The 23422-nt window shown below is 40.0% G+C and overlaps 1 protein-coding gene and 2 long non-coding RNA genes across 8 annotated transcripts; 2 read left to right on the plus strand and 1 right to left on the minus strand.

Moving 5' to 3' along the window:
• Window positions 1–122: 122 nt before the first annotated feature.
• On the plus strand, window positions 123–2009 carry LOC6539233 (60S ribosomal protein L5). Its single transcript, XM_002086094.4, has 5 exons — window positions 123–227; window positions 288–316; window positions 443–706; window positions 767–1204; window positions 1746–2009. Exons 2-5 carry the CDS (start codon window positions 314–316, stop codon window positions 1938–1940), a joined length of 900 nt encoding a protein of 299 aa, XP_002086130.1. The 5' UTR covers window positions 123–227; window positions 288–313; the 3' UTR covers window positions 1941–2009.
• Window positions 1910–6493, minus strand: LOC120320958. Its single transcript, XR_005560478.2, has 2 exons — window positions 6040–6493; window positions 1910–2035 (listed from the first exon to the last, which is right to left on the minus strand). It is a non-coding gene; the product is annotated as an uncharacterized LOC120320958 (long non-coding RNA).
• Window positions 4257–21059, plus strand: LOC120320957. 6 transcript variants are annotated; one of them, XR_005560476.1, is made up of 15 exons: window positions 4257–4415; window positions 4474–4959; window positions 5017–5198; window positions 8370–8450; window positions 8509–8982; window positions 9040–9107; window positions 11008–11088; window positions 11147–11632; window positions 11690–11871; window positions 15049–15129; window positions 15188–15661; window positions 15719–15786; window positions 20289–20410; window positions 20777–20902; window positions 20966–21059. It is a non-coding gene; the product is annotated as an uncharacterized LOC120320957 (long non-coding RNA). The 6 variants fall into 6 exon arrangements; XR_005560475.1 differs by lacking the exon at window positions 20966–21059 and having other exon boundaries at window positions 20777–20903; XR_005560477.1 differs by lacking the exons at window positions 20777–20902; window positions 20966–21059 and adding an exon at window positions 20496–20674.
• Window positions 21060–23422: the final 2363 nt, after the last annotated feature.

Genomic DNA, 23422 nt, shown 5'->3' on the forward strand with positions numbered 1-23422 from the left:
AAAAAAAGGAATTTATGGTTGAAATAAAAATCTTGACAAATTCGAAAATAAATAAATCTTACATGGACAATGTTTTCAATTGTTTCATAATTCATGCGATGTCTATGCTGCTGCCTTGTCTTGTATGTGCTTATATTATATTATTAGGAGGTATTTTTAGTACATTAAAGGCTGGACCCAATAATGTCACACTATTTTCCTTCTTTTTGCTAGCAATTTCCGGCGAGGTATGCTTATAATCTTTCATCTCCACGTGTTTTTATTAAAAAATTTTGTTTTTATTGTAGCGGTTATATTGTTACTAAATTTCAAAATGGTAAGTTCTTAAGAAAAAAGAGGATAGATCAAAATCATTCTATATGAATGTGGAACTAAATGTTTTCGACACGCTTAGAACATATGGTTATGACTTATTGGTTGGATTTCTTTTTCATATTTGCAGGGTTTCGTTAAGGTAGTCAAGAACAAGCAGTACTTTAAGAGGTACCAAGTTAAGTTCCGAAGGCGTCGCGAAGGAAAGACCGATTACTATGCCAGGAAGCGCCTGACATTTCAGGACAAGAACAAGTACAACACTCCCAAGTACCGTTTGATCGTACGTTTGTCCAACAAGGACATTACAGTCCAGATCGCCTATGCTCGCATCGAAGGTGATCGCGTGGTTTGCGCGGCTTATTCCCACGAGCTTCCCAAGTACGGGATCCAGGTAAGTTTGAGCACTGCGTTCTGGCCCACTCAACTTGATGGCCCATTATATTTATTCAAGGTTGGTTTGACAAACTACGCTGCTGCTTACTGCACAGGCTTGCTGGTCGCCCGCCGTGTGCTTAACAAGTTGGGTCTGGACTCTCTATATGCAGGATGCACTGAAGTGACCGGTGAAGAGTTTAACGTAGAGCCTGTTGATGACGGCCCTGGCGCATTCCGTTGCTTCTTGGATGTTGGACTCGCGCGTACCACAACTGGTGCACGTGTGTTCGGCGCTATGAAGGGAGCCGTTGATGGAGGTCTAAACATACCCCACTCTGTGAAGCGTTTTCCTGGATACTCTGCGGAAACCAAGAGTTTTAATGCTGATGTCCATCGCGCTCATATATTTGGCCAGCATGTTGCAGACTATATGCGCTCTTTGGAGGAAGAGGATGAGGAGAGCTTTAAACGGCAGTTTAGCCGATACATTAAGTTGGGCATTCGTGCTGATGATGTAAGTACAGCATAGTTTATTTTACGACGTCCACTTACAAAATTACAGCTGCGTTACGCACACAACGCTAACTGTGCCATAAGTGGACAACATAAAAGCTTTAAGCTGTGTTCGAAGTTTTTCTCTCAATAGATCAAACTTCCTGTTATGTTTACACATTCCACGCAATTTATAAACCGAATACTGGCAGAATAAAATACCCTAACATTTGTTTGGACAAACAAATGTGATGTTACAACACGTCGAAGTCTGGGTCACATGCAATTCCCTGTAAGGCTAATTCTATTATGCTCCGTGCTTTAGTATTTTGAATCTCTGCTATTAGAGTTCCAAAATATTAAACTTTTATGCGGCGGATCAATTTTATATATGTACTGGTCCACTTGATACATACTTTTAAACAAACCTTGCATACCCCTTTACTTCGGCGGGTAACAAAATATATCATTTTGTTAGAAGAATTATTTGTTTCAACAATTTTATCATTAAGTAAGTCTTGTTTCAAATATTTAAAGTCTAATTCATTACTTTTGTTTTGCAGCTTGAGGATATCTATAAAAAAGCCCACCAGGCAATTCGTAACGACCCTACACACAAGGTCACTGCTAAGAAGTCTTCTGCCGTTACGAAGAAGAGGTGGAATGCTAAGAAACTCACAAACGAGCAACGGAAGACTAAGATTGCAGCTCATAAGGCAGCTTATGTTGCCAAGCTCCAGTCTGAAACTGAGGCCTAAAAGTGATCGACACCCGCTTTAGTTGAGATTGGTGTAAAAATAAATAAACAGTTGTAATGACACCAGCTATTATTTGGGAGACTCCTTTCATAAACCTGTCAATGCGGCGGTGTGCGGCAGAGATAGCCCAATACTAGAGTAAATCTATAATAACTATAGGTGGGAAGTGAACCGAAGCATTATTTATTCAAGAGAAAATCTTTTCGTGCAAGTCGAATTTGGTTGGGTTTGATTTGTTTTGATTTAGGACCAACGCAGCGGACCAATATATTTGTGAATCCACTGCTTTCTATGACGGTTAATAATAAACATAATTAATTTTCGAAAAGATTTGGCATGTACGCTGTTAATTGGGGACCAAAAAAGGTGGAAAGTTTGACCGCCACCAAAATAGCTCACATCTGCCCCCACGCTTAAAAATGGTTCACTTTTTATACCCGTTCGTTACTAGTAGAGTATACTAGATTCTTTAAATAGTATGTAACAGGCAGAAAGAAGCGTTTCCGACCACATAAAGTATATATATTCTTGATTAGGATCAATAGCCAAGTCGATTTGGCCATGTCCGCCCGTCTGTCTGTCCGTCCGTATGAACGCTGAGATCTCAGGAACTATAAAAGCTAGAAAGTTGAGATTAAGCATACAGACTCCAGGGACATAGACGCAGCGCAAGTTTGTCGATTCATGTTGCCACGCTCACTCTTAAGCCCAAAAACCGCCCAAAACTGCCACGGTCACACTTTTGAAAAATGTTTTGATATTTTTCCATTTTTGTATTTGTCTTGTAATTTTCTATGGATTTACCAAAAATCTTTGTGCCACGCCCACTCTAACGCCCACAAACCCTCAAAAACTGTCAGTGTTGCAGACTCCTTCGCAGTTCCACTAGCCGAGTAATCTCTCTTGTTAATCTTAGCTTCGAACTTTTTTACCACCAGCCAAAAATCACCAGAACATATTATATGATTGCAAATAGTACATTAGGGCCAGTTATCTTAAAAGTTAAAATTTTTCTAGCGTAAGAAATGTTACATTTTTCTACTTTTATATTTCCGGCTTTTGTTTTGTCTTGTATATAAGACAATACATCAGATGATGTTTGATCCGGGGAAGGGCAAGAAACGAAAATTTGTTTCTTTACTGGAACCACAAGGGATTTTGGTACTTCAAATTCTATTTCTAAAGGGCCAACTTGTGTTGGTAGTCCGTACTCAATATTCGTTTGTGGTGTTAAACTTATCGGGTCATATAAATTACTGGTTGAGAAAACAGTGTGAAAAAAATCTGAATCTTTAGCAATCCCAAGGTGTACTCTCTCCACAACGGATTGATCGGATTGCTCCGAACTTTTTTTAGCTGCCGATTTAAGCAACATTTGAGTATTTGCTTCAATTGACAACTGATTAGCTGTGGAGTCCTGTTGAACACTTGGCAAGCATCACAACAGTATTTTAGCTAGGTTATCACTTGTTCGGCAGCTAAAGCCAAAAAGTCATTTTTGTCTGCTCAGGCTGTACTACCTGACGGCATTTGTTTTGGAAGCAAACAAAATTGATTTACATGTTTTTAAGATTTCGACCACTGTACGTACAAAGACACAATATTAAAACTTTTAAGCTTGCTGTTTAATTTACCGCAAGAGCGCAATCAGTAATCTTGGAACTTTGGATTTTGTGAGGGAGAGCGAGAGAGAGAAGGAGAAAGCGGATGCACAGCGCAGTTTATATGCATACACAACAACACCAAACAGCACTGCGAACAAACAGAACTCGTAACAGAGAATAAAGAAAACACAAAAAAAACTAAGGCGTTAGGTTATTTGTTTAAGCTATTTCACAAAAAATAAAAATGGAAAAAGATTCACTCGCGAAGCGAATGGAGTTGTATTAATTAGGCATGCAAAATATAATAATGAACAAAAGAGGACGCTTAGTCGATTTCCCCAACTATCTGATACCCGTTACTCAGCTAGTGGAAGTGCGAAGAGAAATTTCAACACTGACCGTTTTTGGTGGTTTGTGGTCGTTATAGTGGGCGTGGCAAAACGATTTATGTCAAAACGATAGAAATTTACTAGACTAACAAAATGTGAAAAATTATTAAAACATTTTTCAAAAGTGTGGGCATGGCGGCTTGTAGCGTTTTGTGGGCGTTAGGGTGGGCGTGGCAAAAACTTGCGCAGAGTCTATATTTCTGGAGTCTGCATGCTTAGTCTCAACTTTCTAGCTTTTTTAAATCCTGAGATCTCGACGTTCATACGGACAGACAGACGGACATGGCCAGATCGACTAGGCTATTGATCCTGGTCAACAATATACTTTTTAACTTTATATGGTCGGAATCGCTTTCTTCTGCCTGTTACATAATTTTCAACGAATCCTTTTACTCTACTAGTAAGGAATATAATTATCTGAACCAGGAGAGAGACTGTCGTATAAGAGCTTAGCTACACCGCTCGAAGCGCGAACTGACGCGGTATGAAAGAAGAGATTTAGAATTTTTAAACCCGTCCTAACCCATTAACTCCCACCAGCAACACCGCAATTGTATTCCGTCCAAAGGAAATAACCAAAATTATTAAAGACAATCTCAGCCTCAAAAAATCCCCTGGCTGCGACGTTATAGCACCAGAAATGATCATCGAGCTGCCACATTTTGCATTTTGCAATGAAAATTTGCTCTCTGACTGACGAATAAACGAGCAACAATAAACAGACAAGACTGCCCACTACTTTTCCTGAACAACATACCCCTCCCGAGAGCAGATGAGGTAATGTACCTAGGAGTATATCTCGTCAGAAGACTCACATGGCACCAGCAGATTGAAGCCAAAAAAATTCAATTTAAACTTAAAGCCAAAAACTTACACTGGCTTATCAATAGAGGGGCCGAAACATCGATGCTAACATCGATGTATCGATGTTCTTTAAAAATTCCGAAACATCGATGCTTTTAACAGACTATCGATGTTTTTGGTTCGTCACTATTCCAAGAACAAGAAGAAGACACAACGCTAAGGGTATGCAAATTAGTAGAATTTGTTCAAATTTTTAATTAAAACAATTTCAATTATTAGTTTGCAGATATATTCATATGGTGATTGGTGGGGGAAGCGACGCAAGCCAATGGAGAAATTTTTAAAACGCAAGATATTTTGCACATGGCATGTGCAGTCACATATACATGCGTGGCAAATGCATTTAATGTAGTTATACCCGTTACTCGTAGAGTAAAAGGGTATACTAGATTCGTTGAAAAGTATGTAACAGGCAGAAGGAAGCGTTTCCGACCATATAAAGTATATATATTCTTGATCAGGATCAGTAGCCAAGTCGATCTGGCCATGTCCGTCTGTCCGTCCGTCTGTCTGTCCGTCTGTCCGTATGAACGTCGAGATCTCAGGAACTACAAAAGCTAGAAAGTTGAGATTAAGCATACAGACTCCAGAGACATAGACGCAGCGCAAGTTTGTCGAATCATGTTGCCACGCCCACTCTAACGCCCACAAACCGCCCAAAACTGACACGCCCACACTTTTGAAAAATGTTTTGATATTTTTTCATTTTTGTATTTGTCTTGTAATTTTCTATGGAATTTCTCGAATTTGGTTGGGTTTGATTTGTTTTGATTTAGGACCAACGCAGCGGACCAATATATTTGTGAATCCTCTGCTTTCTATGACGGTTAATAATAAACATAATTAATTTTTGAAAAGATTTGGCATGTACGCTGTTAATTGGGGACCAAAAAAGGTGGAAAGTTTGACCGCCACCAAAATAGCACACATCTGCCCCCACGCTTAAAAATTGTTCACTTTTTATACCCGTTCGTTACTAGTAGAGTATACTAGATTCTTTAAATAGTATGTAACAGGCAGAAAGAAGCGTTTCCGACCACATAAAGTATATATATTCTTGATCAGGATCAATAGCCAAGTCGATTTGGCCATGTCCGCCCGTCTGTCTGTCCGTCCGTATGAACGCTGAGATCTCAGGAACTATAAAAGCTAGAAAGTTGAGATTAAGCATACAGACTCCAGGGACATAGACGCAGCGCAAGTTTGTCGATTCATGTTGCCACGCTCACTCCTTTCATAAACCTGTCAATGCGGCGGTGTGCGGCAGAGATAGCCCAATACTAGAGTAAATCTATAATAACTATAGGTGGGAAGTGAACCGAAGCATTATTTATTCAAGAGAAAATCTGTTCGTGCAAGTCGAATTTGGTTGGGTTTGATTTGTTTTGATTTAGGACCAACGCAGCGGACCAATATATTTGTGAATCCACTGCTTTCTATGACGGTTAATAATAAACATAATTAATTTTCGAAAAGATTTGGCATGTACGCTGTTAATTGGGGACCAAAAAAGGTGGAAAGTTTGACCGCCACCAAAATAGCTCACATCTGCCCCCACGCTTAAAAATGGTTCACTTTTTATACCCGTTCGTTACTAGTAGAGTATACTAGATTCTTTAAATAGTATGTAACAGGCAGAAAGAAGCGTTTCCGACCACATAAAGTATATATATTCTTGATCAGGATCAATAGCCAAGTCGATTTGGCCATGTCCGCCCGTCTGTCTGTCCGTCCGTATGAACGCTGAGATCTCAGGAACTATAAAAGCTAGAAAGTTGAGATTAAGCATACAGACTCCAGGGACATAGACGCAGCGCAAGTTTGTCGATTCATGTTGCCACGCTCACTCTTAAGCCCAAAAACCGCCCAAAACTGCCACGGTCACACTTTTGAAAAATGTTTTGATATTTTTCCATTTTTGTATTTGTCTTGTAATTTTCTATGGATTTACCAAAAATCTTTGTGCCACGCCCACTCTAACGCCCACAAACCCTCAAAAACTGTCAGTGTTGCAGACTCCTTCGCAGTTCCACTAGCCGAGTAATCTCTCTTGTTAATCTTAGCTTCGAACTTTTTTACCACCAGCCAAAAATCACCAGAACATATTATATGATTGCAAATAGTACATTAGGGCCAGTTATCTTAAAAGTTAAAATTTTTCTAGCGTAAGAAATGTTACATTTTTCTACTTTTATATTTCCGGCTTTTGTTTTGTCTTGTATATAAGACAATACATCAGATGATGTTTGATCCGGGGAAGGGCAAGAAACGAAAATTTGTTTCTTTACTGGAACCACAAGGGATTTTGGTACTTCAAATTCTATTTCTAAAGGGCCAACTTGTGATGGTAGTCCGTACTCAATATTCGTTTGTGGTGTTAAACTTATCGGGTCATATAAATTACTGGTTGAGAAAACAGTGTGAAAAAAATCGGAATCTTTAGCAATCCCAAGGTGTACTCTCTCCACAACGGATTGATCGGATTGCTCCGAACTTTTTTTTAGCTGCCGATTTAAGCAACATTTGAGTATTTGCTTCAATTGACAACTGATAAGCTGTGGAGTCCTGTTGAACACTTGGCAAGCATCACAACAGTATTTTAGCTAGGTTATCACTTGTTCGGCCGCTAAAGCCGCTTAGTGTTTATCATTTTATCACACAGCCAAAAAGTCATTTTTGTCTGCTCAGGCTGTACTACCTGACGGCATTTGGTTTTGAAGCAAACAAAATTGATTTACATGGTTTTAAGATTTCGACCACTGTACGTACAAAGACACAATATTAAAACTTTTAAGCTTGCTGTTTAATTTACCGCAAGAGCGCAATCAGTAATCTTGGAACTTTGGATTTTGTGAGGGAGAGCGAGAGAGAGAAGGAGAAAGCGGATGCACAGCGCAGTTTATATGCATACACAACAACACCAAACAGCACTGCGAACAAACAGAACTCGTAACAGAGAATAAAGAAAACACAAAAAAAACTAAGGCGTTAGGTTATTTGTTTAAGCTATTTCACAAAAAATAAAAATGGAAAAAGATTCACTCGCGAAGCGAATGGAGTTGTATTAATTAGGCATGCAAAATATAATAATGAACAAAAGAGGACGCTTAGTCGATTTCCCCAACTATCTGATACCCGTTACTCAGCTAGTGGAAGTGCGAAGAGAAATTTCAACACTGACCGTTTTTGGTGGTTTGTGGTCGTTATAGTGGGCGTGGCAAAACGATTTATGTCAAAACGATAGAAATTTACTAGACTAACAAAATGTGAAAAATTATTAAAACATTTTTCAAAAGTGTGGGCATGGCGGTTTGTAGCGTTTTGTGGGCGTTAGGGTGGGCGTGGCAAAAACTTGCGCAGAGTCTATATTTCTGGAGTCTGCATGCTTAGTCTCAACTTTATAGCTTTTTTAAATCCTGAGATCTCGACGTTCATACGGACAGACACGCGGACATGTCCAGATCGACTAGGCTATTGATCCTGGTCAACAATATACTTTTTAACTTTATATGGTCGGAATCGCTTTCTTCTGCCTGTTACATAATTTTCAACGAATCCTTTTACTCTACTAGTAAGGAATATAATTATCTGAACCAGAAGAGAGACTGTCGTATAAGAGCTTAGCTACACCGCTCGAAGCGCGAACTGACGCGGTATGAAAGAAGAGATTTAGAATTTTTAAACCCGTCCTAACCCATTAACTCCCACCAGCAACACCGCAATTGTATTCCGTCCAAAGGAAATAACCAAAATTATTAAAGACAATCTCAGCCTCAAAAAATCCCCTGGCTGCGACGTTATAACACCAGAAATGATCATCGAGCTGCCACATTTTGCATTTTGCAATGAAAATTTGCTCTCTGACTGACGAATAAACGAGCAACAATAAACAGACAAGACTGCCCACTACTTTTCCTGAACAACATACCCCTTCCGAGAGCAGATGAGTTAATGTACCTAGGAGTACATCTCGTCAGAAGACTCACATGGCACCAGCAGATTGAAGCCAAAAAAATTCAATTTAAACTTAAAGCCAAAAACTTACACTGGCTTATCAATAGAGGGGCCGAAACATCGATGTATCGATGTTCTTTAAAAATTCCGAAACATCGATGCTTTTAACAGACTATCGATGTTTTTGGTTCGTCACTATTCCAAGAACAAGAAGAAGACACAACGCTAAGGGTATGCAAATTAGTAGAATTTGTTCAAATTTTTAATTAAAACAATTTCAATTATTAGTTTGCAGATATATTCATATGGTGATTGGTGGGGGAAGCGACGCAAGCCAATGGAGAAATTTTTAAAACGTAAGATATTTTGCACATGGCATGTGCAGTCACATATACATGCGTGGCAAATGCATTTACACTCGTAGAGTAAAAGGGTATACTAGATTCGTTGAAAAGTATGTAACAGGCAGAAGGAAGCGTTTCCGACCATATAAAGTATATATATTCTTGATCAGGATCAGTAGCCAAGTCGATCTGGCCATGTCCGTCTGTCCGTCCGTCTGTCTGTCCGTCTGTCCGTATGAACGTCGAGATCTCAGGAACTATAAAAGCTAGAAAGTTGAGATTAAGCATACAGACTCCAGAGCCATAGATGCAGCGCAAGTTTGTCGAATCATGTTGCCACGCCCACTCTAACGCCCACAAACCCTCAAAAACTGTCAGTGTTGCAGACTCCTTCGCAGTTCCACTAGCCGAGTAATCTCTCTTGTTAATCTTAGCTTCGAACTTTTTTACCACCAGCCAAAAATCACCAGAACATATTATATGATTGCAAATAGTACATTAGGGCCAGTTATCTTAAAAGTTAAAATTTTTCTAGCGTAAGAAATGTTACATTTTTCTACTTTTATATTTCCGGCTTTTGTTTTGTCTTGTATATAAGACAATACATCAGATGATGTTTGATCCGGGGAAGGGCAAGAAACGAAAATTTGTTTCTTTACTGGAACCACAAGGGATTTTGGTACTTCAAATTCTATTTCTAAAGGGCCAACTTGTGTTGGTAGTCCGTACTCAATATTCGTTTGTGGTGTTAAACTTATCGGGTCATATAAATTACTGGTTGAGAAAACAGTGTGAAAAAAATCTGAATCTTTAGCAATCCCAAGGTGTACTCTCTCCACAACGGATTGATCGGATTGCTCCGAACTTTTTTTAGCTGCCGATTTAAGCAACATTTGAGTATTTGCTTCAATTGACAACTGATTAGCTGTGGAGTCCTGTTGAACACTTGGCAAGCATCACAACAGTATTTTAGCTAGGTTATCACTTGTTCGGCAGCTAAAGCCAAAAAGTCATTTTTGTCTGCTCAGGCTGTACTACCTGACGGCATTTGTTTTGGAAGCAAACAAAATTGATTTACATGTTTTTAAGATTTCGACCACTGTACGTACAAAGACACAATATTAAAACTTTTAAGCTTGCTGTTTAATTTACCGCAAGAGCGCAATCAGTAATCTTGGAACTTTGGATTTTGTGAGGGAGAGCGAGAGAGAGAAGGAGAAAGCGGATGCACAGCGCAGTTTATATGCATACACAACAACACCAAACAGCACTGCGAACAAACAGAACTCGTAACAGAGAATAAAGAAAACACAAAAAAAACTAAGGCGTTAGGTTATTTGTTTAAGCTATTTCACAAAAAATAAAAATGGAAAAAGATTCACTCGCGAAGCGAATGGAGTTGTATTAATTAGGCATGCAAAATATAATAATGAACAAAAGAGGACGCTTAGTCGATTTCCCCAACTATCTGATACCCGTTACTCAGCTAGTGGAAGTGCGAAGAGAAATTTCAACACTGACCGTTTTTGGTGGTTTGTGGTCGTTATAGTGGGCGTGGCAAAACGATTTATGTCAAAACGATAGAAATTTACTAGACTAACAAAATGTGAAAAATTATTAAAACATTTTTCAAAAGTGTGGGCATGGCGGCTTGTAGCGTTTTGTGGGCGTTAGGGTGGGCGTGGCAAAAACTTGCGCAGAGTCTATATTTCTGGAGTCTGCATGCTTAGTCTCAACTTTCTAGCTTTTTTAAATCCTGAGATCTCGACGTTCATACGGACAGACAGACGGACATGGCCAGATCGACTAGGCTATTGATCCTGGTCAACAATATACTTTTTAACTTTATATGGTCGGAATCGCTTTCTTCTGCCTGTTACATAATTTTCAACGAATCCTTTTACTCTACTAGTAAGGAATATAATTATCTGAACCAGGAGAGAGACTGTCGTATAAGAGCTTAGCTACACCGCTCGAAGCGCGAACTGACGCGGTATGAAAGAAGAGATTTAGAATTTTTAAACCCGTCCTAACCCATTAACTCCCACCAGCAACACCGCAATTGTATTCCGTCCAAAGGAAATAACCAAAATTATTAAAGACAATCTCAGCCTCAAAAAATCCCCTGGCTGCGACGTTATAGCACCAGAAATGATCATCGAGCTGCCACATTTTGCATTTTGCAATGAAAATTTGCTCTCTGACTGACGAATAAACGAGCAACAATAAACAGACAAGACTGCCCACTACTTTTCCTGAACAACATACCCCTCCCGAGAGCAGATGAGGTAATGTACCTAGGAGTATATCTCGTCAGAAGACTCACATGGCACCAGCAGATTGAAGCCAAAAAAATTCAATTTAAACTTAAAGCCAAAAACTTACACTGGCTTATCAATAGAGGGGCCGAAACATCGATGCTAACATCGATGTATCGATGTTCTTTAAAAATTCCGAAACATCGATGCTTTTAACAGACTATCGATGTTTTTGGTTCGTCACTATTCCAAGAACAAGAAGAAGACACAACGCTAAGGGTATGCAAATTAGTAGAATTTGTTCAAATTTTTAATTAAAACAATTTCAATTATTAGTTTGCAGATATATTCATATGGTGATTGGTGGGGGAAGCGACGCAAGCCAATGGAGAAATTTTTAAAACGCAAGATATTTTGCACATGGCATGTGCAGTCACATATACATGCGTGGCAAATGCATTTAATGTAGTTATACCCGTTACTCGTAGAGTAAAAGGGTATACTAGATTCGTTGAAAAGTATGTAACAGGCAGAAGGAAGCGTTTCCGACCATATAAAGTATATATATTCTTGATCAGGATCAGTAGCCAAGTCGATCTGGCCATGTCCGTCTGTCCGTCCGTCTGTCTGTCCGTCTGTCCGTATGAACGTCGAGATCTCAGGAACTACAAAAGCTAGAAAGTTGAGATTAAGCATACAGACTCCAGAGACATAGACGCAGCGCAAGTTTGTCGAATCATGTTGCCACGCCCACTCTAACGCCCACAAACCGCCCAAAACTGACACGCCCACACTTTTGAAAAATGTTTTGATATTTTTTCATTTTTGTATTTGTCTTGTAATTTTCTATGGAATTTCTCGAATTTGGTTGGGTTTGATTTGTTTTGATTTAGGACCAACGCAGCGGACCAATATATTTGTGAATCCTCTGCTTTCTATGACGGTTAATAATAAACATAATTAATTTTTGAAAAGATTTGGCATGTACGCTGTTAATTGGGGACCAAAAAAGGTGGAAAGTTTGACCGCCACCAAAATAGCACACATCTGCCCCCACGCTTAAAAATTGTTCACTTTTTATACCCGTTCGTTACTAGTAGAGTATACTAGATTCTTTAAATAGTATGTAACAGGCAGAAAGAAGCGTTTCCGACCACATAAAGTATATATATTCTTGATCAGGATCAATAGCCAAGTCGATTTGGCCATGTCCGCCCGTCTGTCTGTCCGTCCGTATGAACGCTGAGATCTCAGGAACTATAAAAGCTAGAAAGTTGAGATTAAGCATACAGACTCCAGGGACATAGACGCAGCGCAAGTTTGTCGATTCATGTTGCCACGCTCACTCCTTTCATAAACCTGTCAATGCGGCGGTGTGCGGCAGAGATAGCCCAATACTAGAGTAAATCTATAATAACTATAGGTGGGAAGTGAACCGAAGCATTATTTATTCAAGAGAAAATCTGTTCGTGCAAGTCGAATTTGGTTGGGTTTGATTTGTTTTGATTTAGGACCAACGCAGCGGACCAATATATTTGTGAATCCACTGCTTTCTATGACGGTTAATAATAAACATAATTAATTTTCGAAAAGATTTGGCATGTACGCTGTTAATTGGGGACCAAAAAAGGTGGAAAGTTTGACCGCCACCAAAATAGCTCACATCTGCCCCCACGCTTAAAAATGGTTCACTTTTTATACCCGTTCGTTACTAGTAGAGTATACTAGATTCTTTAAATAGTATGTAACAGGCAGAAAGAAGCGTTTCCGACCACATAAAGTATATATATTCTTGATCAGGATCAATAGCCAAGTCGATTTGGCCATGTCCGCCCGTCTGTCTGTCCGTCCGTATGAACGCTGAGATCTCAGGAACTATAAAAGCTAGAAAGTTGAGATTAAGCATACAGACTCCAGGGACATAGACGCAGCGCAAGTTTGTCGATTCATGTTGCCACGCTCACTCTTAAGCCCAAAAACCGCCCAAAACTGCCACGGTCACACTTTTGAAAAATGTTTTGATATTTTTCCATTTTTGTATTTGTCTTGTAATTTTCTATGGATTTACCAAAAATCTTTGTGCCACGCCCACTCTAACGCCCACAAACCCTCAAAAACTGTCAGTGTTGCAGACTCCTTCGCAGTTCCACTAGCCGAGTAATCTCTCTTGTTAATCTTAGCTTCGAACTTTTTTACCACCAGCCAAAAATCACCAGAACATATTATATGATTGCAAATAGTACATTAGGGCCAGTTATCTTAAAAGTTAAAATTTTTCTAGCGTAAGAAATGTTACATTTTTCTACTTTTATATTTCCGGCTTTTGTTTTGTCTTGTATATAAGACAATACATCAGATGATGTTTGATCCGGGGAAGGGCAAGAAACGAAAATTTGTTTCTTTACTGGAACCACAAGGGATTTTGGTACTTCAAATTCTATTTCTAAAGGGCCAACTTGTGATGGTAGTCCGTACTCAATATTCGTTTGTGGTGTTAAACTTATCGGGTCATATAAATTACTGGTTGAGAAAACAGTGTGAAAAAAATCGGAATCTTTAGCAATCCCAAGGTGTACTCTCTCCACAACGGATTGATCGGATTGCTCCGAACTTTTTTTTAGCTGCCGATTTAAGCAACATTTGAGTATTTGCTTCAATTGACAACTGATAAGCTGTGGAGTCCTGTTGAACACTTGGCAAGCATCACAACAGTATTTTAGCTAGGTTATCACTTGTTCGGCCGCTAAAGCCGCTTAGTGTTTATCATTTTATCACACAGCCAAAAAGTCATTTTTGTCTGCTCAGGCTGTACTACCTGACGGCATTTGGTTTTGAAGCAAACAAAATTGATTTACATGGTTTTAAGATTTCGACCACTGTACGTACAAAGACACAATATTAAAACTTTTAAGCTTGCTGTTTAATTTACCGCAAGAGCGCAATCAGTAATCTTGGAACTTTGAATTTTGTGAGGGAGAGCGAGAGAGAGAAAGAGAAAGCGGATGCACAGCGCAGTTTATATGCATACACAAACAACAACACCAAACAGCACTGCGAGCAAACAGCACTCGTAACAGAGAATAAAGAAAACACAAAAAAAACAATAAGGCGTTAGGTTATTTGTTTAAGCTATTTCACAAAAAATAAAAATGGAAAAAGATTCACTCGCGAAGCGAATCGAGTTGTATTAATTAGGCTTGCAAAATATAATAATGAACAAAAGAGGACGCTTAGTCGATTTCCCCAACTATCTGATACCCGTTACTCAGCTAGTGGAAGTGCGAAGAGAAATTTCAACACTGACCGTTTGTGGTGGTTTGTGGTCGTTATAGTGGGCGTGGCAAAACGATTTATGTCAAAACGATAGAAATTTACTAGACTAACAAAATGTGAAAAATTATTAAAACATTTTTCAAAAGTGTGGGCATGGCGGTTTGTAGCGTTTTGTGGGCGTTAGGGTGGGCGTGGCAAAAACTTGCGCAGAGTCTATATTTCTGGAGTCTGCATGCTTAGTCTCAACTTTATAGCTTTTTTAAATCCTGAGATCTCGACGTTCATACGGACAGACACGCGGACATGTCCAGATCGACTAGGCTATTGATCCTGGTCAACAATATACTTTTTAACTTTATATGGTCGGAATCGCTTTCTTCTGCCTGTTACATAATTTTCAACGAATCCTTTTACTCTACTAGTAAGGAATATAATTATCTGAACCAGAAGAGAGACTGTCGTATAAGAGCTTAGCTACACCGCTCGAAGCGCGAACTGACGCGGTATGAAAGAAGAGATTTAGAATTTTTAAACCCGTCCTAACCCATTAACTCCCACCAGCAACACCGCAATTGTATTCCGTCCAAAGGAAATAACCAAAATTATTAAAGACAATCTCAGCCTCAAAAAATCCCCTGGCTGCGACGTTATAACACCAGAAATGATCATCGAGCTGCCACATTTTGCATTTTGCAATGAAAATTTGCTCTCTGACTGACGAATAAACGAGCAACAATAAACAGACAAGACTGCCCACTACTTTTCCTGAACAACATACCCCTTCCGAGAGCAGATGAGTTAATGTACCTAGGAGTACATCTCGTCAGAAGACTCACATGGCACCAGCAGATTGAAGCCAAAAAAATTCAATTTAAACTTAAAGCCAAAAACTTACACTGGCTTATCAATAGAGGGGCCGAAACATCGATGTATCGATGTTCTTTAAAAATTCCGAAACATCGATGCTTTTAACAGACTATCGATGTTTTTGGTTCGTCACTATTCCAAGAACAAGAAGAAGACACAACGCTAAGGGTATGCAAATTAGTAGAATTTGTTCAAATTTTTAATTAAAACAATTTCAATTATTAGTTTGCAGATATATTCATATGGTGATTGGTGGGGGAAGCGACGCAAGCCAATGGAGAAATTTTTAAAACGTAAGATATTTTGCACATGGCATGTGCAGTCACATATACATGCGTGGCAAATGCATTTACACTCGTAGAGTAAAAGGGTATACTAGATTCGTTGAAAAGTATGTAACAGGCAGAAGGAAGCGTTTCCGACCATATAAAGTATATATATTCTTGATCAGGATCAGTAGCCAAGTCGATCTGGCCATGTCCGTCTGTCCGTCCGTCTGTCTGTCCGTCTGTCCGTATGAACGTCGAGATCTCAGGAACTATAAAAGCTAGAAAGTTGAGATTAAGCATACAGACTCCAGAGCCATAGATGCAGCGCAAGTTTGTCGAATCATGTTGCCACGCCCACTCTAACGCCCACAAACCACCCAAAACTGCCACGCCCACACTTTTGAAAAATGTTTTGATATTTTTTCATTTTTGTATTTGTCTTGTAATTTTCTATGGATTTACCAAAAATCTTTGTGCCACGCCCACTCTAACGCCCACAAACCCTCAAAAACTGTCAGTGTTGCAGACTCCTTCGCACTTCCACTAGCTGAGTAATCTCTCTTGTTAATCTTAGCTTCGAACTTTTTTACCACCAGCCAAAAATCACCAGAACATATTATATGATTGCAAATAGTACATTAGGGCCAGTTATCTTAAAAGTTAAAATTTTTCTAGCGTAAGAAATGTTACATTTTTCTACTTTTATATTTCCGGCTTTTGTTTTGTCTTGTATATAAGACAATACATCAGATGATGTTTGATCCGGGGAAGGGCAAGAAACGAAAATTTGTTTCTTTACTGGAACCACAAGGGATTTTGGTACTTCAAATTCTATTTCTAAAGGGCCAACTTGTGATGGTAGTCCGTACTCAATATTCGTTTGTGGTGTTAAACTTATCGGGTCATATAAATTACTGGTTGAGAAAACAGTGTGAAAAAAATCGGAATCTTTAGCAATCCCAAGGTGTACTCTCTCCACAACGGATTGATCGGATTGCTCCGAACTTTTTTTTAGCTGCCGATTTAAGCAACATTTGAGTATTTGCTTCAATTGACAACTGATAAGCTGTGGAGTCCTGTTGAACACTTGGCAAGCATCACAACAGTATTTTAGCTAGGTTATCACTTGTTCGGCCGCTAAAGCCGCTTAGTGTTTATCATTTTATCACACAGCCAAAAAGTCATTTTTGTCTGCTCAGGCTGTACTACCTGACGGCATTTGTTTTTGAAGCAAACAAAATTGATTTACATGGTTTTAAGATTTCGACCACTGTACGTACAAAGACACAATATTAAAACTTTTAAGCTTGCTGTTTAATTTACCGCAAGAGCGCAATCAGTAATCTTGGAACTTTGAATTTTGTGAGGGAGAGCGAGAGAGAGAAAGAGAAAGCGGATGCACAGCGCAGTTTATATGCATACACAAACAACAACACCAAACAGCACTGCGAGCAAACAGCACTCGTAACAGAGAATAAAGAAAACACAAAAAAAACAATAAGGCGTTAGGTTATTTGTTTAAGCTATTTCACAAAAAATAAAAATGGAAAAAGATTCACTCGCGAAGCGAATCGAGTTGTATTAATTAGGCTTGCAAAATATAATAATGAACAAAAGAGGACGCTTAGCCGATTTCCCCAACTATCTGATACCCGTTACTCAGCTAGTGGAAGTGCGAAGAGAAATTTCAACACTGACCGTTTTTGGTGGTTTGTGGTCGTTATAGTGGGCGTGGCAAAACGATTTATGTCAAAACGATAGAAATTTACTAGACTAACAAAATGTGAAAAATTATTAAAACATTTTTCAAAAGTGTGGGCATGGCGGCTTGTAGCGTTTTGTGGGCGTTAGGGTGGGCGTGGCAAAAACTTGCGCAGAGTCTATATTTCTGGAGTCTGCATGCTTAGTCTCAACTTTCTAGCTTTTTTAAATCCTGAGATCTCGACGTTCATACGGACAGACAGACGGACATGGCCAGATCGACTAGGCTATTGATCCTGGTCAACAATATACTTTTTAACTTTATATGGTCGGAATCGCTTTCTTCTGCCTGTTACATAATTTGCAACGAATCCTTTTACTCTACTAGTAAGGAATATAATTATCTGAACCAGGAGAGAGACTGTCGTATAAGAGCTTAGCTACACCGCTCGAAGCGCGAACTGACGCGGTATGAAAGAAGAGATTTAGAATTTTTAAACCCGTCCTAATCCATTAAGTCCCACCGCAATTGTATTCCGTCCAAAGGAAATAACCAAAATTATTAAAGACAATCTCAGCCTCAAAAAATCCCCTGGCTGCGACGTTATAACACCAGAAATGATCATCGAGCTGCCACATTTTGCATTTTGCAATGAAAATTTGCTCTCTGACTGACGAATAAACGAGCAACAATAAACAGACAAGACTGCCCACTACTTTTCCTGAACAACATACCCCTCCCGAGAGCAGATGAGGTAATGTACCTAGGAGTATATCTCGTCAGAAGACTCACATGGCACCAGCAGATTGAAGCCAAAAAAATTCAATTTAAACTTAAAGCCAAAAACTTACACTGGCTTATCAATAGAGGGGCCGAAACATCGATGCTAACATCGATGTATCGATGTTCTTTAAAAATTCCGAAACATCGATGCTTTTAACAGACTATCGATGTTTTTGGTTCGTCACTATTCCAAGAACAAGAAGAAGACACAACGCTAAGGGTATGCAAATTAGTAGAATTTGTTCAAATTTTTAATTAAAACAATTTCAATTATTAGTTTGCAGATATATTCATATGGTGATTGGTGGGGGAAGCGACGCAAGCCAATGGAGAAATTTTTAAAACGCAAGATATTTTGCACATGGCATGTGCAGTCACATATACATGCGTGGCAAATGCATTTACACTCGTAGAGTAAAAGGGTATACTAGATTCGTTGAAAAGTATGTAACAGCCAGAAGGAAGCGTTTCCGACCATATAAAGTATATATATTCTTGATCAGGATCAGTAGCCAAGTCGATCTGGCCATGTCCGTCTGTCCGTCCGTCTGTCTGTCCGTCTGTCCGTATGAACGTCGAGATCTCAGGAACTATAAAAGCTAGAAAGTTGAGATTAAGCATACAGACTCCAGAAATATAGACTCTGCGCAAGTTTTTGCCACGCCCACCCTAACGCCCACAAAACGCTACAAGCCGCCATGCCCACACTTTTGAAAAATATTTTGATATTTTTTCATTTTTGTATTGGTCTTGTAAATTTCTATCGATTTGCCAAAAAACTTTTTGCCACGCCCACTCTAACGCCCACAAACCGCCCAAAGCTGCTACGCCCACACTTTTGAAAAATGTTTTGATATTTTTTCATTTTTGTATTAGTCTTGTAAATTTCTATCGATTTGCCCAAAAACTTTCTGCCACGCCCACTATAACGCCTACAAACCGCCAAAAACTGTGTTTAAGACTCTCCTTCTCCCTTCCACTAGCTGAGTAACGGGTATCAGATAGTCGGGGAACTCGACTATAGCGTTCTCTCTTGTTTTCATATGTATGTATGTATGTACGAGAGAGATCAAGTGTTTGGCAGGACTTTAAAAAACTTCTGAGAATAGCAAAGCAATATGTTCACACTGTGAAGAAATGTAAAACGGCGGGAAATACAACCAATTTGTCAGATCACCTTAAAAGGATTCACCCAAATTTAAATACGGATATCACGGTGAATGAATCTACGGAGTTGACTAAGTACCTTAATTTTAATTCAGAGTACCCGTCAGATTCGGCAAAGAAACAAATAATTGACCGAGTTATAATGGTTATAATAATTGCGCGAGACGTAGGGAAAGGGAGGGATTCCGTGAAGTTATAGCAACCTTAGATCCGAAATACAAGGTGTCAGGACTTATTTTCGTGAAGCTTGATTAAAAATGGAAAACCTCCAAGTTTTAATAAATAAATGCGAAGCATTGTTGCATTTATGAAGCGAAATTTAAAGATGCTCAAAATGTCGCTGACCCTCTCTCACTCATCCAAGAGGTACCAACCCGGTGGGACAGTGCGTTTTTAATGATCGAGAGAACTTTACTCATAAAAACAGCACTGTCGACAGTATTGCTGGGATTTCTAAAGGCTCCCTTGCCTTAACGCATTGGATGAGCTGTGCCAGTTACTTCGGCCATTTGAAAAAGCAACAAAAAAAAATAGCAGGTGGAAAGTATGCTACCATATCGCTCGTGATACCCATGATATGGCAAATGTTTATGGAAGTTTCCTCATTTGCAAATGTATTTAAAACCCAAGAACCTATCGCCGCCCTTGACGCTTTAAGCGGCCTGTTTAAGAAGCGTTTCGACCAATGTGAAACGAGGACAGTTCCGAGGATAGCCAAGTATTGACCCTAGATTCAAAAAGCAGGGGTTCCAGCTTGTCAGCAATGCCGACCAAGCCGTTCGAGGGTTGGAAGACGACATACAGGCTGTTTTAAACAAAAATTTCTCCTCAGCAGCGTCGCAAAAACCAAATCGGAATTCTGATTATTTCACAGAACTTCATCAAAAATTAAAATCAGCTCCGCGTACCACACGTTCGGACTCAATTATTTTGCTCCGCCAGCATTTAGAGATGCCAAACGAACCCGAAAAGTGCGACCCCCTAATTTTTTGGAAGGTAAATTTCTGAATTTCACATTATGAGCAAACTAATGTTTATATACAAAAATTTAAACATTTCGACAACAAAATGACGATTGAAGATGCTCAAATTTACATATACAATATGTTCTTATGTTATATAGACTGTTGAAACAGATCTCTTACAAGTTTAATTTGCTATTACGTTGTGAAAAGAACTCGCATTGTTTTTAAGTTTCCCATTACCATTTATTTTAAAGCATGTGAAAAGATTTTGCATCGTCTTTAAGTTTGTTGATTTGTTATAAAATTTAAAATAAATTTAATTTAATAATAAATAATTGTGTTTTCTTATTTTTCAAGTGTTAATTAAAATATTAATTTTTTTTTGTAAAAAACATAGAAACATCAATAAAACATCGTTTGGAAACATCGATGTTTCGGCACCTCTAGTGTCGAATCGGGACGGCTCCCGCTCGACGAAAGGCCGATGATATTAAAGGCGATTTCAACATTTTCTGGAATATAGGTAAATTTTAGAAAAAAAGAAAATTATATGAAATGAAATAAGAATTTACAATTTTTTCAAAAGTGTTGGCGTGATGTTTTTTGTCGGTTTGTTGGCTGTTTAGCTATTAAGCTTTTTCAATAGCTGTTGCGAATAATAAAAAGCCGAATATTTTCCGATACGGTTTATTTTGTTTATTATACTGGCAGCTAGGTCCGACCGAAAGCTATATCGAATTTACAAGTTGAGTCTTTGCCGCAAAACGAAGAAGTGACAAATGGCGTGACAGGCAGCCGAAATGCAGCGCCCGAGGTAGATAACAAAGAGATAACAAAGAGAGAGTACAGATAAATTCGTGCGAGAACAGCGGTTTGCACTATGGGCATCGCAGCTACTATTACTGATTACTTCGGCTTACAATTTTAAGAGTATACAATTAGACTACTGCACAGTTTTGGCGGCTGCATGACACAACATCCTCCCCCCGTTGGAAGCTTGGTTTCCAACAGAGTCCTCAAGGGGACGCAGACACAGCTTGTTCACTGCCCGCCTTATTACTCTAGACGCGCTCTAGACTCGAGCAACGCCGTCTCTGCCAGGAATCAACTGCATGACCCTCGCCAAAGGCCATCTCATTGAGGTAGATTCTCGTCCTTAACAAGAACGACGCTGTCCACGGCCACGCCAGGCTTTGCGGTGCGCCCCTTGGAGCGCTGCTGGAGCAACGTCAAGAAAATGCGCCGGAGTGAGGACGTCCAGATCGGCAGGGTTCTCTGAAATGGGAACTAAAGGTCTGGAGTTAATAACTCCCGAGATGTGGCACACCAGCGTCCTCAGCTCCACCGTACCCACAGCGCGGTAGAAATGATGTTTGGCCCTTTCCACCGCCGCTTTCCAAAGTTCACCGAAATGGGGCGACCGTGGAGGGATTAACCGCCAGTCTATCTATCGAGGTCCGGCATGAAGATTGGTTTCATGGTAATGCGAAATAATCGCCAAAGTCACCGGATGGGACCTTGGACGGATTTTCGGGTGGCGGCCATCAAAGTCCAATCACGAATTCCGGAGGCGACCGCCTACTCTAAGAAGTCCAAATTGATCCAGGAACGGCAAAAGCGAGGATATGGGACTAGACGAGGAAACTCTTCCCAGCGTTTTTAGGGACTGCGTGTCCTCCCATAAATGCGCGCGCTGCACCAAACGCAGCATCATCTGAGTACCCTCTTGAATGTATGCCCAGTGTATGCAAACACTTGTTGCAGTGAGGGGTAAGAATTTACAAATTTGGAGCTAGCAATTACATCCACGTACGGCGACTTTACGATGAACACACTTCGACGAAGCTCAAGCACCGGTTTGTCAGGACAAACAGCTGTTGGCCAATCTCTTTCAGGCTCCGTAAGATAAGCGGGTCCATGAGCCCAGAGTGACGACTCGCTAAGCTCAGACGGGCGGGATCCTTTGAATAAGATGTTAGCCGGATTTAACGCTATTGGAACATAACGCCAAGCCGTGGCATCTGTCAGCTCCTGAATGGCAGCAACCCTATTTGCCACAAATATGTTGAACCTGGCGGGCTCATCTCGGATCCAGGAAAGTGCCACCGTCGAGTCGCACCAACAATAGTAGCGTCCTTTAAAAACTTTCAAGCCAACTAGTTCCCTCATGGTTTTAGCCAGAAGATCCGCACCACAAAGGTACTGTTATGGTCTTCAACAGAGCCATGCGCGACTTCGAACAAAGCAAATGGCTAAAACTTGGGTTCCCTTTAGAAACCACATAAACGCAGGCTCCATAGGCATCAATGCTTGCAAAAACCATGCACCTCAAGACCAGACTCTGCGCTAAATACGAACCGAGGGAAACTAATATGATTTATAGTTTCAAAACTGCGACATATATCAAGCCATTTCGTGTTATGAGTTTCCGGGAGGCTTTCATCCCAGGACAGCTTTTCCTTGCAGAGCTGCTGTAAATAGATTTTACACCTTGTGATTACAGGACCGACCGAGAGGACCGTAAAATTTAGCAATCGCAAACAAAACAGAACGCCTGCAGGGTCTCAATGGCGACTGAAAGGCAGAGAACGAAAACAATAGCTGGTCGGAGGCGGGATACCAAGCGAGACCTAAAGTTTTGGTGAAATCGCTACCATCTTCAAACTTCATGAACGACTCCTTGTCCTCGGCGGGCTCACTCTCCAGCACAAGCGGAATGTTAGAGAACCATTTCCTTAGCTCGAGCTTGCCCTTCGCAAGAATGCCATATGTCTCCTGTAACGGCAACTGGGTGTGAGCGAAATCGAATTAGGATGTGAAATAGCTTGGGCTAGATGACCGGGCCAGCCATTAACACATCGTTAAACGAGTAACCGGTGGAAGTGGCAGCTGATCCGTTAACGACAACGCGAAGCTTGGTGGTAGAGCTATCCTCCTTGATGACGCAGTGATGTCGTAAAAAATATCGACCTCGGAAGCATGCACAGGCGACATATGTCCCAGATGACGATATTCCTTCATGAACGACGCATATTTAAGCCTG

The sequence above is a fragment of the Drosophila yakuba genome, chromosome 2R, assembly GCF_016746365.2.
Source record: "Drosophila yakuba strain Tai18E2 chromosome 2R, Prin_Dyak_Tai18E2_2.1, whole genome shotgun sequence".
In the NCBI taxonomy this organism is placed as follows: Eukaryota; Metazoa; Arthropoda; class Insecta; order Diptera; family Drosophilidae; genus Drosophila; species Drosophila yakuba.

What these genes read in the sequence shown, in the direction of transcription:
- LOC6539233 (XM_002086094.4), top strand. An exon ending in TTCCCAAGTACGGGATCCAG is followed by an intron (nt 707 to 766) that starts GTAAGTTTGAGC and finishes TATTTATTCAAG; the next exon opens with GTTGGTTTGACAAACTACGC. An exon ending in TGGGCATTCGTGCTGATGAT is followed by an intron (nt 1,205 to 1,745) that starts GTAAGTACAGCA and finishes TTTGTTTTGCAG; the next exon opens with CTTGAGGATATCTATAAAAA.